We start from the raw sequence: 11,534 nt of genomic DNA on the forward strand, positions 1-11,534 counted from the left end.
ACTCGTTTAAGAAAGTCTGAAGTTGAACTTGCTTAACATAGTGAACCTCTTTGTATGTCCTCTCAAGAATCTCTCATGCTTCTCTTGAATGTTACTTTTGCTATATTTTCTAAGTCAAACTCATTCATAACTCTGTACAATATGTACAAAGTTGATTTGTCCTTTAGTCGTTACACAGTTGATTTGTCCTTTAGTCGTGTTTTTATCAACGTAACAATCTATGCAACAATTTGTTCTTCATTTCTCCCTGCCTCTTCATACCCATTCTCAACTCATCCAACTTGTTTTCTTGGAATCCAAGAAGAGTCTTTATCTGCATACTCTAGTTATTGTGGTTGGCTTTTTTTGTCGATTACAACATGGATTTACAAGTTTCTCACTCTCTCTTCATCAAACACTCGAGCAATCCTTCTCTCTTTTTCTCACTTAGAAACTCAAACACATTAGCTCTGGTACTAATTTGTTAAAAAATGACACGTGAAATAATGATCTGAATTATAACCGTGTGTTCATTGAATTGTGATGGCTATAATATAGCCGTGAACACTTACCAAATAGAAACAGAAAATATGCAACAAAAAACCAAAACCGGCAACACAAAATCAGAAAACAAAAACTTAAATGTAAGAAACAATTTATATAGGCCTAAATTTAAGTTTATTCAGATGACATTATTTATAAATTGCAACAAGACAGAATAATATAAGAAACAATTTAAGACACAGTAAGTAAAAGATGGTTTCTACTTGAAAAACTCCATAATCCAGAAGCCAGAGACAAAGCAGGCGAATCTGATGCCACTGAATCCAGAAGATAATGCCAATTCCATGAACTCATTTTGGGTTCTCTCTTTCCCTCGTGCGGTTTGAGCCATCATCAAGAGGTCAGTTTGGAAAGCAGTCCTCGCAATAACAGTACTATTAGGCAAAGCAGGAACAATCAAATCCACAATCACTTTTCCATCACTGGGAATAGCTTTGTAGCAGTTCTTCAGCAACTTCACACACTCTTCATCATCCCAATCGTGAAGTATCCACTGAAAATTTCCGCACACACAAGCCCTCACGTTAAACCAATACATGTACTTATAATTTCTTTTACTTTATCTTTGGATATATTTATTTACTTTTATACCTTAATAACAAAAGTAGTTACAACATGCTCAACACTTCAACAATAATAAATTTTCCACTGTTATATGTTGGTAGGTGTAGTTTTACTGTTTTTCATAAGCATGTTGGCAGCTGTGTATAGTTTTCTTTGACTAATATTTGCACGTTTCACTTCTTAAAGTACCATTACCACAGTGTTTATTTCTTAAAATACTAAAAAGTGGGACATTTTTTTTAAGAGATTGAAATTCTTGGAATTAAAACAACTAGATTCCTGGAAATCTTGAATTCACCTTCATAAAAATGGCGTCTCCATTAGGAACACTCTCAAACATATCTCCTGCTACATGTTCCACACCTGCAACATTAAAATAAGATTAAACAGTTCACAGTTCAACTACGTAATAAAAAACAGTAACGTTTTGCATGTCTTAGTTTTCTTATAACAATAGGATGGAAAATGCATTAGATGGATAGAACATATACCAGGGTAGGTAGGGGCATGTTGTATGACGTGTGGCAAGTCAAAATTAACACCTTGAAGATTGGGATATTTAGAAGTGATTAGTTTTAGATTGATCCCAAGACCACCACCAACATCCACTAGCCTGTTAATGTTCTTGAAACCATCGTAGAGCTCAAGAACCCTATTTGTGACTATGGTTGTAGTGTTGAACATAACTTTGTTCAACCCATCATTGAGCGTAGGATCCACAGCGCAATACTCAAATATGTTCATCCCATAAACCCTGTTGAATGATATGCCACCTTCCGCGATGGCTCCTTTCAGTTCAGTCCTATGTTTTATTATTCAACGCAAACAATTCATTATCATAAACAAAAACAAAAAACAACCACGTCTCATGTCTTGATTATTTCAAATTTAAATATTCTACAACCCCGTAACAAAGGCTTTTAAATCGGCTATACAAAACAAAAAAACAAGGGTGGACTTTTTATAATTATTAACAAAAAAAGAAATAAAAAAATAATTACATAAAAAGGACCCTAATTAGTTTTGTGGAAAATGAAAATTCAACATAAAAAGGTTAAATAATTTAAATATATACTTCCTTTTTATTGGAGTTAAAAATATATTATAACGTTTAGATAAATAATTCAACTATTAAATACGTTTTTAGTTACTAAATTTTTATGTTAAATTATGATTCATTATTATTTAAAATTTTGATATATTTTATTTTTCAAAATTAAAATAAATGGATATAGAGTTTTTAATCTAATTATGTTAAATTTATTTATGTGTCAAAGAGTGTAAACAACTTAAATGTTAACACAAAAGTTATACACATCAAAAATATTTATTATAATTGAATTAAAAAGATTATATCTATTCATTTATAAGATTGAAATCAAATTTTATAAAATTTTAGATAAAAATAAATTTCAATTTTGTACTAAAATTCCGAAATTAAAAACATATGTAACTCATAATTTAAATAATTACAATAAATTAGACCATATTTAACCTTATACTAGTATTCTAGCTAATACACACCCATATAAAGGACCTCTTTTACAAGTGATCTACTATGAATATTATTTATTAACAAAAACAATTGTTTGATAGTAAAAATAATCATTTGACAACTTATTCTAAAAAGTAAAATGGTTATAAAAAAATGAAATTTTATATTTTGAGCCGTGGTGAAGTGAAGATGAAGAATATACACAAGACTTGAAACAAGACATACGAAACATAAACACAAAATGAAGAGATTAAAACTAATTAATTAGGAGGAAAATGTAGTTAAAACACATTATTCATGTGAAAATGAATATATAGAATTAAAAACTGACCAGCTCTCCATGAAGACCTTGCCAAGAATCAAGTTTAAGGAAGCTCCGAATGAGACACCATCAGAATCAGAAACAAAGTACTTGGATGCATAGGTGAGGCTATAGAGCCTCTTGCCAGAATTTTGGCCTTCTTCACCAAGACATAGAGTGACTGGCCAACAGCCTCAGAATCCGATCCACCATAGCCGGTGCTTGTGGATTCTTTATGCCAATTTTTTCTGTAATCTCTTCCGCTGAGAGCTTGGCACCTTCACCTGCTTTTGCCATGATGTCAAAGATACCGAGCTCATTCGCTGTCTTAACCGAAAGAGGGAACGCCATACTAGACACCATGTTCAGGGCAAAGAGGAGGCCATCTTGCTCTTCTTCAACGTGCTTAAGTTGCATGGCCTCACCGTTATTGGTTTCCTCTGATGGAGCCATGACGATGTTACTGATACAATGAACTAAAGAAACCTATACATAGAGAGAGAGAGAGGGAGAGGAGCTAAACAATGTTATGTTGATTAGTAAAAGTGCAGTCTTTATGTTTTTTTTCTAACTTGTAAATGTCACGATGACAAAACGGCTTGGTACCGTTGAATTTTCTTCCTTGACCCCTATAGAACCTATAATCTCCAAACTATCATTCATTAAAATTACAATTAAAATCCTTGCTCCTTATTTTTTTTAAATGAAATCAAAATCAAATTTGTATATGTAAGTCATATCAAACCCAACAACTAATTTAGAAACAAAAGCAATGTATATTTAAAATGAAAACCAAGCTAATCTTATATATTTTTTAGGGTGGTATCAACCATAGTACATAGTAAAGGAGTCATCATCGGTCAGAATAAAAAAAACTCATTATTACTAAAAACAATGTCCTATGCACAAACATAATCGATCAAGTGAAAGAAAATCATACCTCAACAATCCAATAAACATGCATTTCTGTTAAAGGAAGCATAAACTACCTATGATGGTTGCTGAAGTCGTCGTTGAACTATATTCGAAAGCCTAAATGAGCGCGCAGCTAAAACAATGTTCATGCATAAAAAAAATCGATGAAATGAACGAAAATCATACCCAAAAGTATATAGTGAATGAACATATCTGATAATGAAGAAAAAATTGCCTAAGCGTGTGTTCGTTTCTATGGATTTTACTGTTGCCAGTGATTACCAAAGACAGATTTGTACATATACTCATGTTCGTTTCTGCCGATTTGCAAGGATGGATTACAGTGGATTTGCGGGATACGTTTGTATATGGTCACTCGCATATATGCGACGATTTACGCTGATTGTGAATAAAATTTCACTTTTGCCCTTAATACATTTGATAATACCAGCAGAGGGAAAAGGGAAAAATAACATACGATTCTGAGATGGGTTAATCGATTCCAGATGTGGTTGCAGACGCTGTGGTTGCAGACGCTGTATCCGGTTACAATTATCAGAAAAAAATTTGAATCAGTGTATTCGGTTACGGGGACTGCGTAATCGGTTACGCTACAAATGTATATGAATGGTGGGTGGTGTATTCAGTTACTGGATGTTGTAATCGGTTACGCGTTTTCTGGTTAAGCGTGGTGAAAAGGCGGATTCGGTTACGGGCTGCGTTATTGTGCTCTACCAAGCTTGATCGTTCTTCCATGCTTCGTTCGGTGGGTGATTTGATATATAACCTGGTTGGTGTTGAGTGTTGTGGTCAGAAGGTTGATGCACATCCAGAGGTCCATGAAGCACTGCATGGAGGAGGCAGAGAAGTGATCCGGACATGGCAGTGGAAGGAGTTCGCTGTATATCATCACCCCTAACATTTTCATTTTGTTGCAGGTTTTACGAAGCAAAACTGGGGGCTTGGTTAGCTGGTGAAGTTGTTGAAGACGACCTTCTCCTTCAAATACCTCTTACCCTCCCTTCAATTTCTAGAATCTCCTCGCCACTCTCTGGTTTTCTTTCCTCTTTGTCCTCGACTTTATCCTCAGGTGTTTCTAGGTTCGACCCCAAATCCTCGATCACCGGAGGCGCTGATGTTGAGCTCTGGCCCCGCAAAATTGCTACTGCTTCTTTCTCCCTTCAAGACATGAAGACCGTCAAGACTGCCGTTAATGCGGTAAATTTTCCTTTCCCTGTCTCTCTCTCTTTTCTTCTTTTATTTTTTTACTATATACCAAATCAAATTATTCTTCCTCACCCTCCTCATTTTAGGCATTCAATATTGACAACTCCTACTTTCCATAATTTGAATTTATAAACAAAAACAATATTAAAAAATCATGCAATTTAGTTCACCTTTCTCCATACTTCTTTTTTATTTCTGCTTTATATTACTGGCATCGTCTTTTTTTTTAACAGTTTCGTCGTTACCAGTTCCCCTCTCCGATGAATAAATTCATTAATTTATTTCAAACTGATCAATATTTTATGGTTATATATTATGTTGTGATTATGCTAGGTTTATAATGTTTGTTTAATTCTTTTGATTAGTTGAATATATTAATGTATATATGAATTATGTTTATTCAATATATCAACGCATGATTTTAATTATACTATGTATATATGTTTAAGTAAATCTAGATGGAAGAATATATAGATTTATCATATTTGGAGAGTGAAGATATAGATGATGATGTTCGTAGCAAATTATATTACAAGCAAATACTACATTTTAAAATTAATTTATTTTATAACATTATAATTTTTTTAATTTTTAAACATTAATTTTATAAATTATTTATAATTTTTTTCTCTTTATAAACAATTTTACAATTAAATATAACATTAATAAATAACATTTTATATTACTTTTATAACTAGGGGCGTTTTGGTAATCTTTAATTTCTACCAATTAAACTAATTCTTAAAATCTATTTTATAACACTAAGAACTCTTTTCTCTTGTTAGTTTGTGACATAATAACCAATTTTAGAAATTCACCTCTCACTACACAAGAAAAATCACTCGGTGGACAAAAATCAACTTCTGATTTGCTTTTAACTACTTTGTCTCGCTGAACGAGAAAATATACTCATTGAGCGGTTATTTTTCTTCTTCACTAAGTGAATTGACTGTAAACTGAGGGAAAAAGATCTAGACAACAAACTCCAAAACTCTTCCAATCTTCATTTTTCCTGCAAAATACTCTACAAAGGACCAACTAACTTGAAACATGAACAAAACAAAAAAATATTACATCTTCCCATGAGGAGAACACATAAATGATGAATAATACACATTGAAGGATAAAAATAAGCATGAATAATACATATTTATGACATTGATCACCTAACTTACTCAACTTAACATAGGTCTACCTTGACTTTGCCTGATATAGGTGTCTCAATATGTTCAATATGGGCTTAATTCAAGTCAACATTAGCTTGAGATGACCCCAACTCAAACAACTTAGTTGACTTTGCTTCAACCAATGTTATCTATCTTGAATTGAGGCTTTTCTTGCCATTTTGATGCTATGGGCTTTTTGATATATAAATTTTTTTCCCAACTTATACAGGTTAGGACCAAGCCCCATGGGCTGCGCCAAATTAATAAGTTTTAGTAATATGACATGTGTTGTATTTCAATCATATTTATTTCTAAGGAATGAAAAATATGTTGTGATGTTTATGTTATATATTGAATTTGATATTCTGAAAAAGATATACAAACTCTTGATATTGAATTTACATAGAAGAAAACATTAGGTAGTAGTGAAATTTGAAGGAGGTTCCTATGACCTAGTTTATAGTATGAAAAAGAAATATGTCTGGTAGGTCATAGGAATTCACCCTATCACGTAAATGGATTTTGTTTCTATTATGTATCTTTGTTGTGTAAGACTACTTAGTGAAGGTGATGTGTTAAATGTAGATTTGTCTAATTCAACATATGTGTGTTTTAGAATTAGAATAAAATGTTTGTGATGGTGATGTTAGTGATTCATGGCATAGGATGTAGTAAGTAGGTTGAGAGTTAAATAATTGATTATGATATATGTTTAATGAATGAATTCAATGTGTATGATTTTTATGATATATGTGTTGACAAAAGAAGAAGATGAACATCTTGCTTCAGTAAAGAATTTTTATGATGATGACTTATGAAGAAGTATGGAAGACTTATTGATGATTCATGGCAAGTTAAAGTCTTAAAATTTTGGTTGTTAAAGCCATGTAATTTGTGTATGTCATTTAAGATACGTAGAAGGTCATAAGTCAAAAGGCAAAACCCAAGTAGCAACACTCGATCACTTGAGAAAAACAATCTTTTCAAAATACACAGTGATAATTGATTATCACTTATAATAATCGATTATTGCAGAGATTTTGTTTTACAAAAAATGTTGTGCCAATAATCAATTATCACTTATAATAATCGGTTATTGATGAAAAGTGAAACTATAGAGAAAATTTTATTTTGACAGGCAAAGCGATAACGATAGTTGCAAGTGGACCTTTCTTCTTAACCAAATTTCAAAAGTAAACTCTATAAATAAAGTTGTAGGCTTTCATTTGAAATATACATGACTTGGGTTATAACTTTGTGGGGGAAAACATACCTAATGTGGGTACAGTGATAACTTTCATAAAGTGTGATCTTGAGTAATTGATGTTGTTGTTTTTAGGTAAGGCTGATAATACTTTGTTGATTCAAAGGAGGTGTTCATTCCTTGTGGATTCAAAGAATGTGCTTCTCTATCTCTTGTGTGACTCAAAATAGGTGTTTCCATCTTTTGTGATATTCAAAGGAGATGTTTCATTCCTCATGATTTCAAGGAAGGTGTTCATAATTTAGTGTGATTTTAAGGAAAGTGTTCTTAATTTCTTATAGTTTTTTAAGAAATGTGTTTTCTTATAGACTTTTCATTCCATTAGTGTTTATAATTTTAGTCTATTTTAATGTTTGATTAATTTTTCTTTTAAAAGTGTTTAATAACTGAATGTAAAATCTTTTTACCTAAATCGTGGTAAAATACCTTGTACAATTTTCTCTCACCATACTCTCTTTATTTAATTGTTATTATTATAAAGAAATGATTTTAATTCTGATTTTAAAAAAGAAAATTTTTAAGTATAAACTTTTTATTATGAAACCAATTAACCTCTTTTTTTTTAGTTTTTTTTTTCAACATAAATATTCTCTATACAACAATCCTAACAATATGTATATGATTTTGATATATATATATATATATATATATATATATATATATATATATATATATATAGTTTTTAAAAAATATGTGCTTGTATATATATTTTTTTAAATTGTAATTATATTATATGAGTAAACGATATTTCGAGAAGAAAATTTTAAGAGGGATAAATTTATTTTCTCTGCTTTGTTTAATTTCTTGAAATATGTATACATTTATTATAGTTTCCTGTAAGAAGGAAGGAAAGTTTATTTAGAAAATATTTGAAAATGTATTATAAATATTAGCTAATACCTATAGGTATGTTTATTTATCTTGTGATGATTACAGATAATGCAAGTGTAAGTAGAAATATGAATCAAATTTTATTGCATAAGTTTCAATGACATTAAACATATCCAAATAATACCAAAGTTTCTGAATAGACTTTTTTTTGTAGTATCAAAGAACCTGTTGACTCCTATTAGAATGACACACCATATTTTATTCAAAGCTGCAACAACACTTGATCTACTTGAAAAACTCCATAACCCATAAGTCACAGACAGAGCATGTGTATCTAATTCCTCTGAATCCAGCTCCTTTTGCCAATGCCATGAATTCCTCTTCACTTCGTTCCTTCCCTCCTGGGTTTGTAGTCATCATCAGCACATCAAATTGGGAAATGTTCTTTGCTGCAGATGTTGTCTTTGGTTCAAATGGATGAATTCCGTCCACCACAATCACCTTTCCATCACTAGGAATTGCATCATAGCAGTTCTTCAACACCTTCAAGCACATTTCATCACTCCAATCATGAAGCACACACTACAAAATTAATTCAACAAAGCTTATAGTTAAATTAATGGAAATAATTCAGATCCACCTATGCATGATGTAATTAAATGACAGTTTAGACATGCAAAACCCTTACACCTACCATCATAAAAATGTCATCTCCTTTTGGCACACTTTCAAACATATCCCCTTCCACATGCTCCACTCCTGCAATCAATTGATAATACATGTTTCAAACTTAAATTGTTACATACATAACAAAAAATATATAATTGTTGGCTAATGGTTTACAAATTTATAACTATATGTTATCAAACATCTACATTTAGAAACTTCATATATATCGTACCAGGGTAGGAAGAGGCTTGTTGTATGACATGAGGCAAGTCAAAGTTGATGCCCTTAATGTGAGGGTATTTTGAAGTTATTACGTTAAGAGATATTCCATGGCCACCTCCAACATCAACCAGCCTATTCATGTGCTCAAACCCTTTGTAGGATTCCACAATCTTATTCATTATGAAAGTTGCACGGTTGGTCATTGTTGCAGTAAAAAGATTATTGAAGCTTGGGTTCATATCAGAGTATTCAAACAAGTGTTTGCCATGGGCCCTGTTGAATGGAATACCTCCTTCCAGAATTGCATCTTTCAGTTGGTACCTGGAATCACGACCACAAAACATTTTGCTTTAGTTTAGATCTGTTTAAATGTTCTATAAATGCATTCTGATTATAGAAGTACGTTTATAGAAAAGTTTATGTTCCAGTTCTAGTCAATGAGTGTAAGAAAAGAAAAACTGACCAGCTGCGAAGCGAGGCCTTGTCATGAGCCAGTGTCATGAAAGGGCCTAAAGAGCCAGCACCATTTATGGAAGCAAAGTGTTTGGCCACAGGGTTCATTCCATAGAGCCTCTTCAGTTGTGGAGGAGGACCATGTTCATCGGCAACCACAGTGCAGTCGATGACAGAGTGACATGCAAGTAGCCTTAGAATACGATCAAGCATTATGGCTGCTTCTGAATTCTTGCATGGAAGCTGTTCTGCAATGTCTTTTGCAGAAAGTGTGGCACCCACACCTTCTTTGGCTATGATGTCAAAAATGCCAAGCTCTGTGACCGTGTGCATGGCCATGGACAGCACGTTCAGGTTCACCAGCTGCATGGCGTAAGTGAAGCTTTGTTCTTCTTCCATTTCTTTTTGCTTGATTATGCTTGCTTTTTCTGATAACTTATGAGTATATGTTCATGTGAGTGTGTCTATCTATATATATAATCTTCTTCCTCACGAGTAGTAGGGATAACACTTTCTATAACACTCTTCTACATACATTCATTTCTTTATGGTTCAAATTTATTAAAAAAATATAACTTTGTAAGTCTTATTGAATGGAATTCTTGGTATATTCTTATTTCGATAGAAAATATATTCATCGAATTCATCCCTTTATTAATCTTAAGAATAATTAATAATTCCTGAATTATGTTTCGAATTTTAATAAAATCTCTTATCAATGCTTAATGGTTAAAAATTAATTTAACAAATTAATATGTATTAAACTATCTATAGTGAAAGTTTATAAAAATATATTTTTAAATTTATTTTACAAAATTTATTTTTGACTTTTCCAAATATGATTTAATTTAATTTTTAAAAATTTATTATTATGGATGGATATGGAATATTTATCCATAAAAATATCACATAGTTAATTTAAAATTTGGATTAATTTTTTTATTAAATAATCGTATTAGATTTAATTTTTCATAGATCAAAATAAAATAATAGATTCTTTATCGATGCATTTAATTTGTTACTGTATAACGCACTACAAGTTGGAATATAGAAAAAATATATGTATAATTGACTAGAAAGCTGAAATTTAGAATTGACTTGTGAAATATAAATTAAATTATTTAAATAAAAATAGATTGAATTTAACTTTTTAAAAAATAACATGTTTTAAATTTTTTTGAAATTATTATTTTTATCATTGTCAATTTAGCATTTATAATAAAACATTTTATTACTAATTATGTTCAAGAAATCTTTTACCGTCGAGTTTATATTTTCAGCTTAATTTATTTAAATATTAAACTTAATATTAAATTTAAATCCCTTTATTTAATTTAATAAATAAATTTGATTAACATGTTAGGTTTAGACATACTTATGAAGTCAACTGCAATTTGACATGATGTCTTCTAAAGTGACCATTCAGACCTACTTTTGGGTGCCGTATTTGAAACGGAAGTTGAACCACATACTACTGGAAGGTCCTTGGAAAGAAATACTAACAGAAAATACACTAAATTTACAATTTAAAATAATTATATTTTAATAATTTAAGTTTTTTACTTAATTAATAATTTGAATTTTTAGTATTTAAATTTTTTATTTGTTTTAGTTTTATATTTAATTTGTATTCAAGTAAATTATATCGTTTGGAAATACTATGAAAATTTAAATCTGTTACTTATAAAAATTTAAATTATTTTTATTTTAATATTATTTTAATTTCAACACTTTTAAATAAAAAATAATTCAAATTTCAACACATAAAAATAAGAATTTAACACTTAACATTTTCAAACAATTTTAATATAAATTTAACACGAGATATATCAATTCTTTTATAAAAAATATAAATTCTATTAAGTCTAAAAAAATACCTAAGAA

The 11,534-nt window shown here is 30.6% G+C and overlaps 1 protein-coding gene and 1 pseudogene across 1 annotated transcript; both read right to left on the reverse strand.

The window, feature by feature from the left end:
* Positions 1-651: 651 nt before the first annotated feature.
* On the reverse strand, positions 652-3,425 carry LOC148191435 (anthranilate N-methyltransferase-like; annotated as a pseudogene).
* Positions 3,426-8,423: 4,998 nt separating this feature from the next.
* Positions 8,424-10,110, reverse strand: LOC148191436 (cathecol O-methyltransferase 1-like). The gene is made up of 4 exons (XM_088102396.1): positions 9,661-10,110; positions 9,208-9,518; positions 9,001-9,065; positions 8,424-8,888 (listed from the first exon to the last, which is right to left on the reverse strand). The coding sequence occupies exons 1-4, from the start codon at positions 10,047-10,049 to the stop codon at positions 8,592-8,594; spliced, it is 1,062 nt and encodes a 353-aa protein (XP_087958522.1). The 5' UTR covers positions 10,050-10,110; the 3' UTR covers positions 8,424-8,591.
* Positions 10,111-11,534: the final 1,424 nt, after the last annotated feature.

Source organism: Vigna umbellata, chromosome 11, assembly GCF_029865625.1.
Source record: "Vigna umbellata cultivar VRB3 chromosome 11, Vumbellata_1.0, whole genome shotgun sequence".
NCBI classification, from domain to species: Eukaryota; Viridiplantae; Streptophyta; class Magnoliopsida; order Fabales; family Fabaceae; genus Vigna; species Vigna umbellata.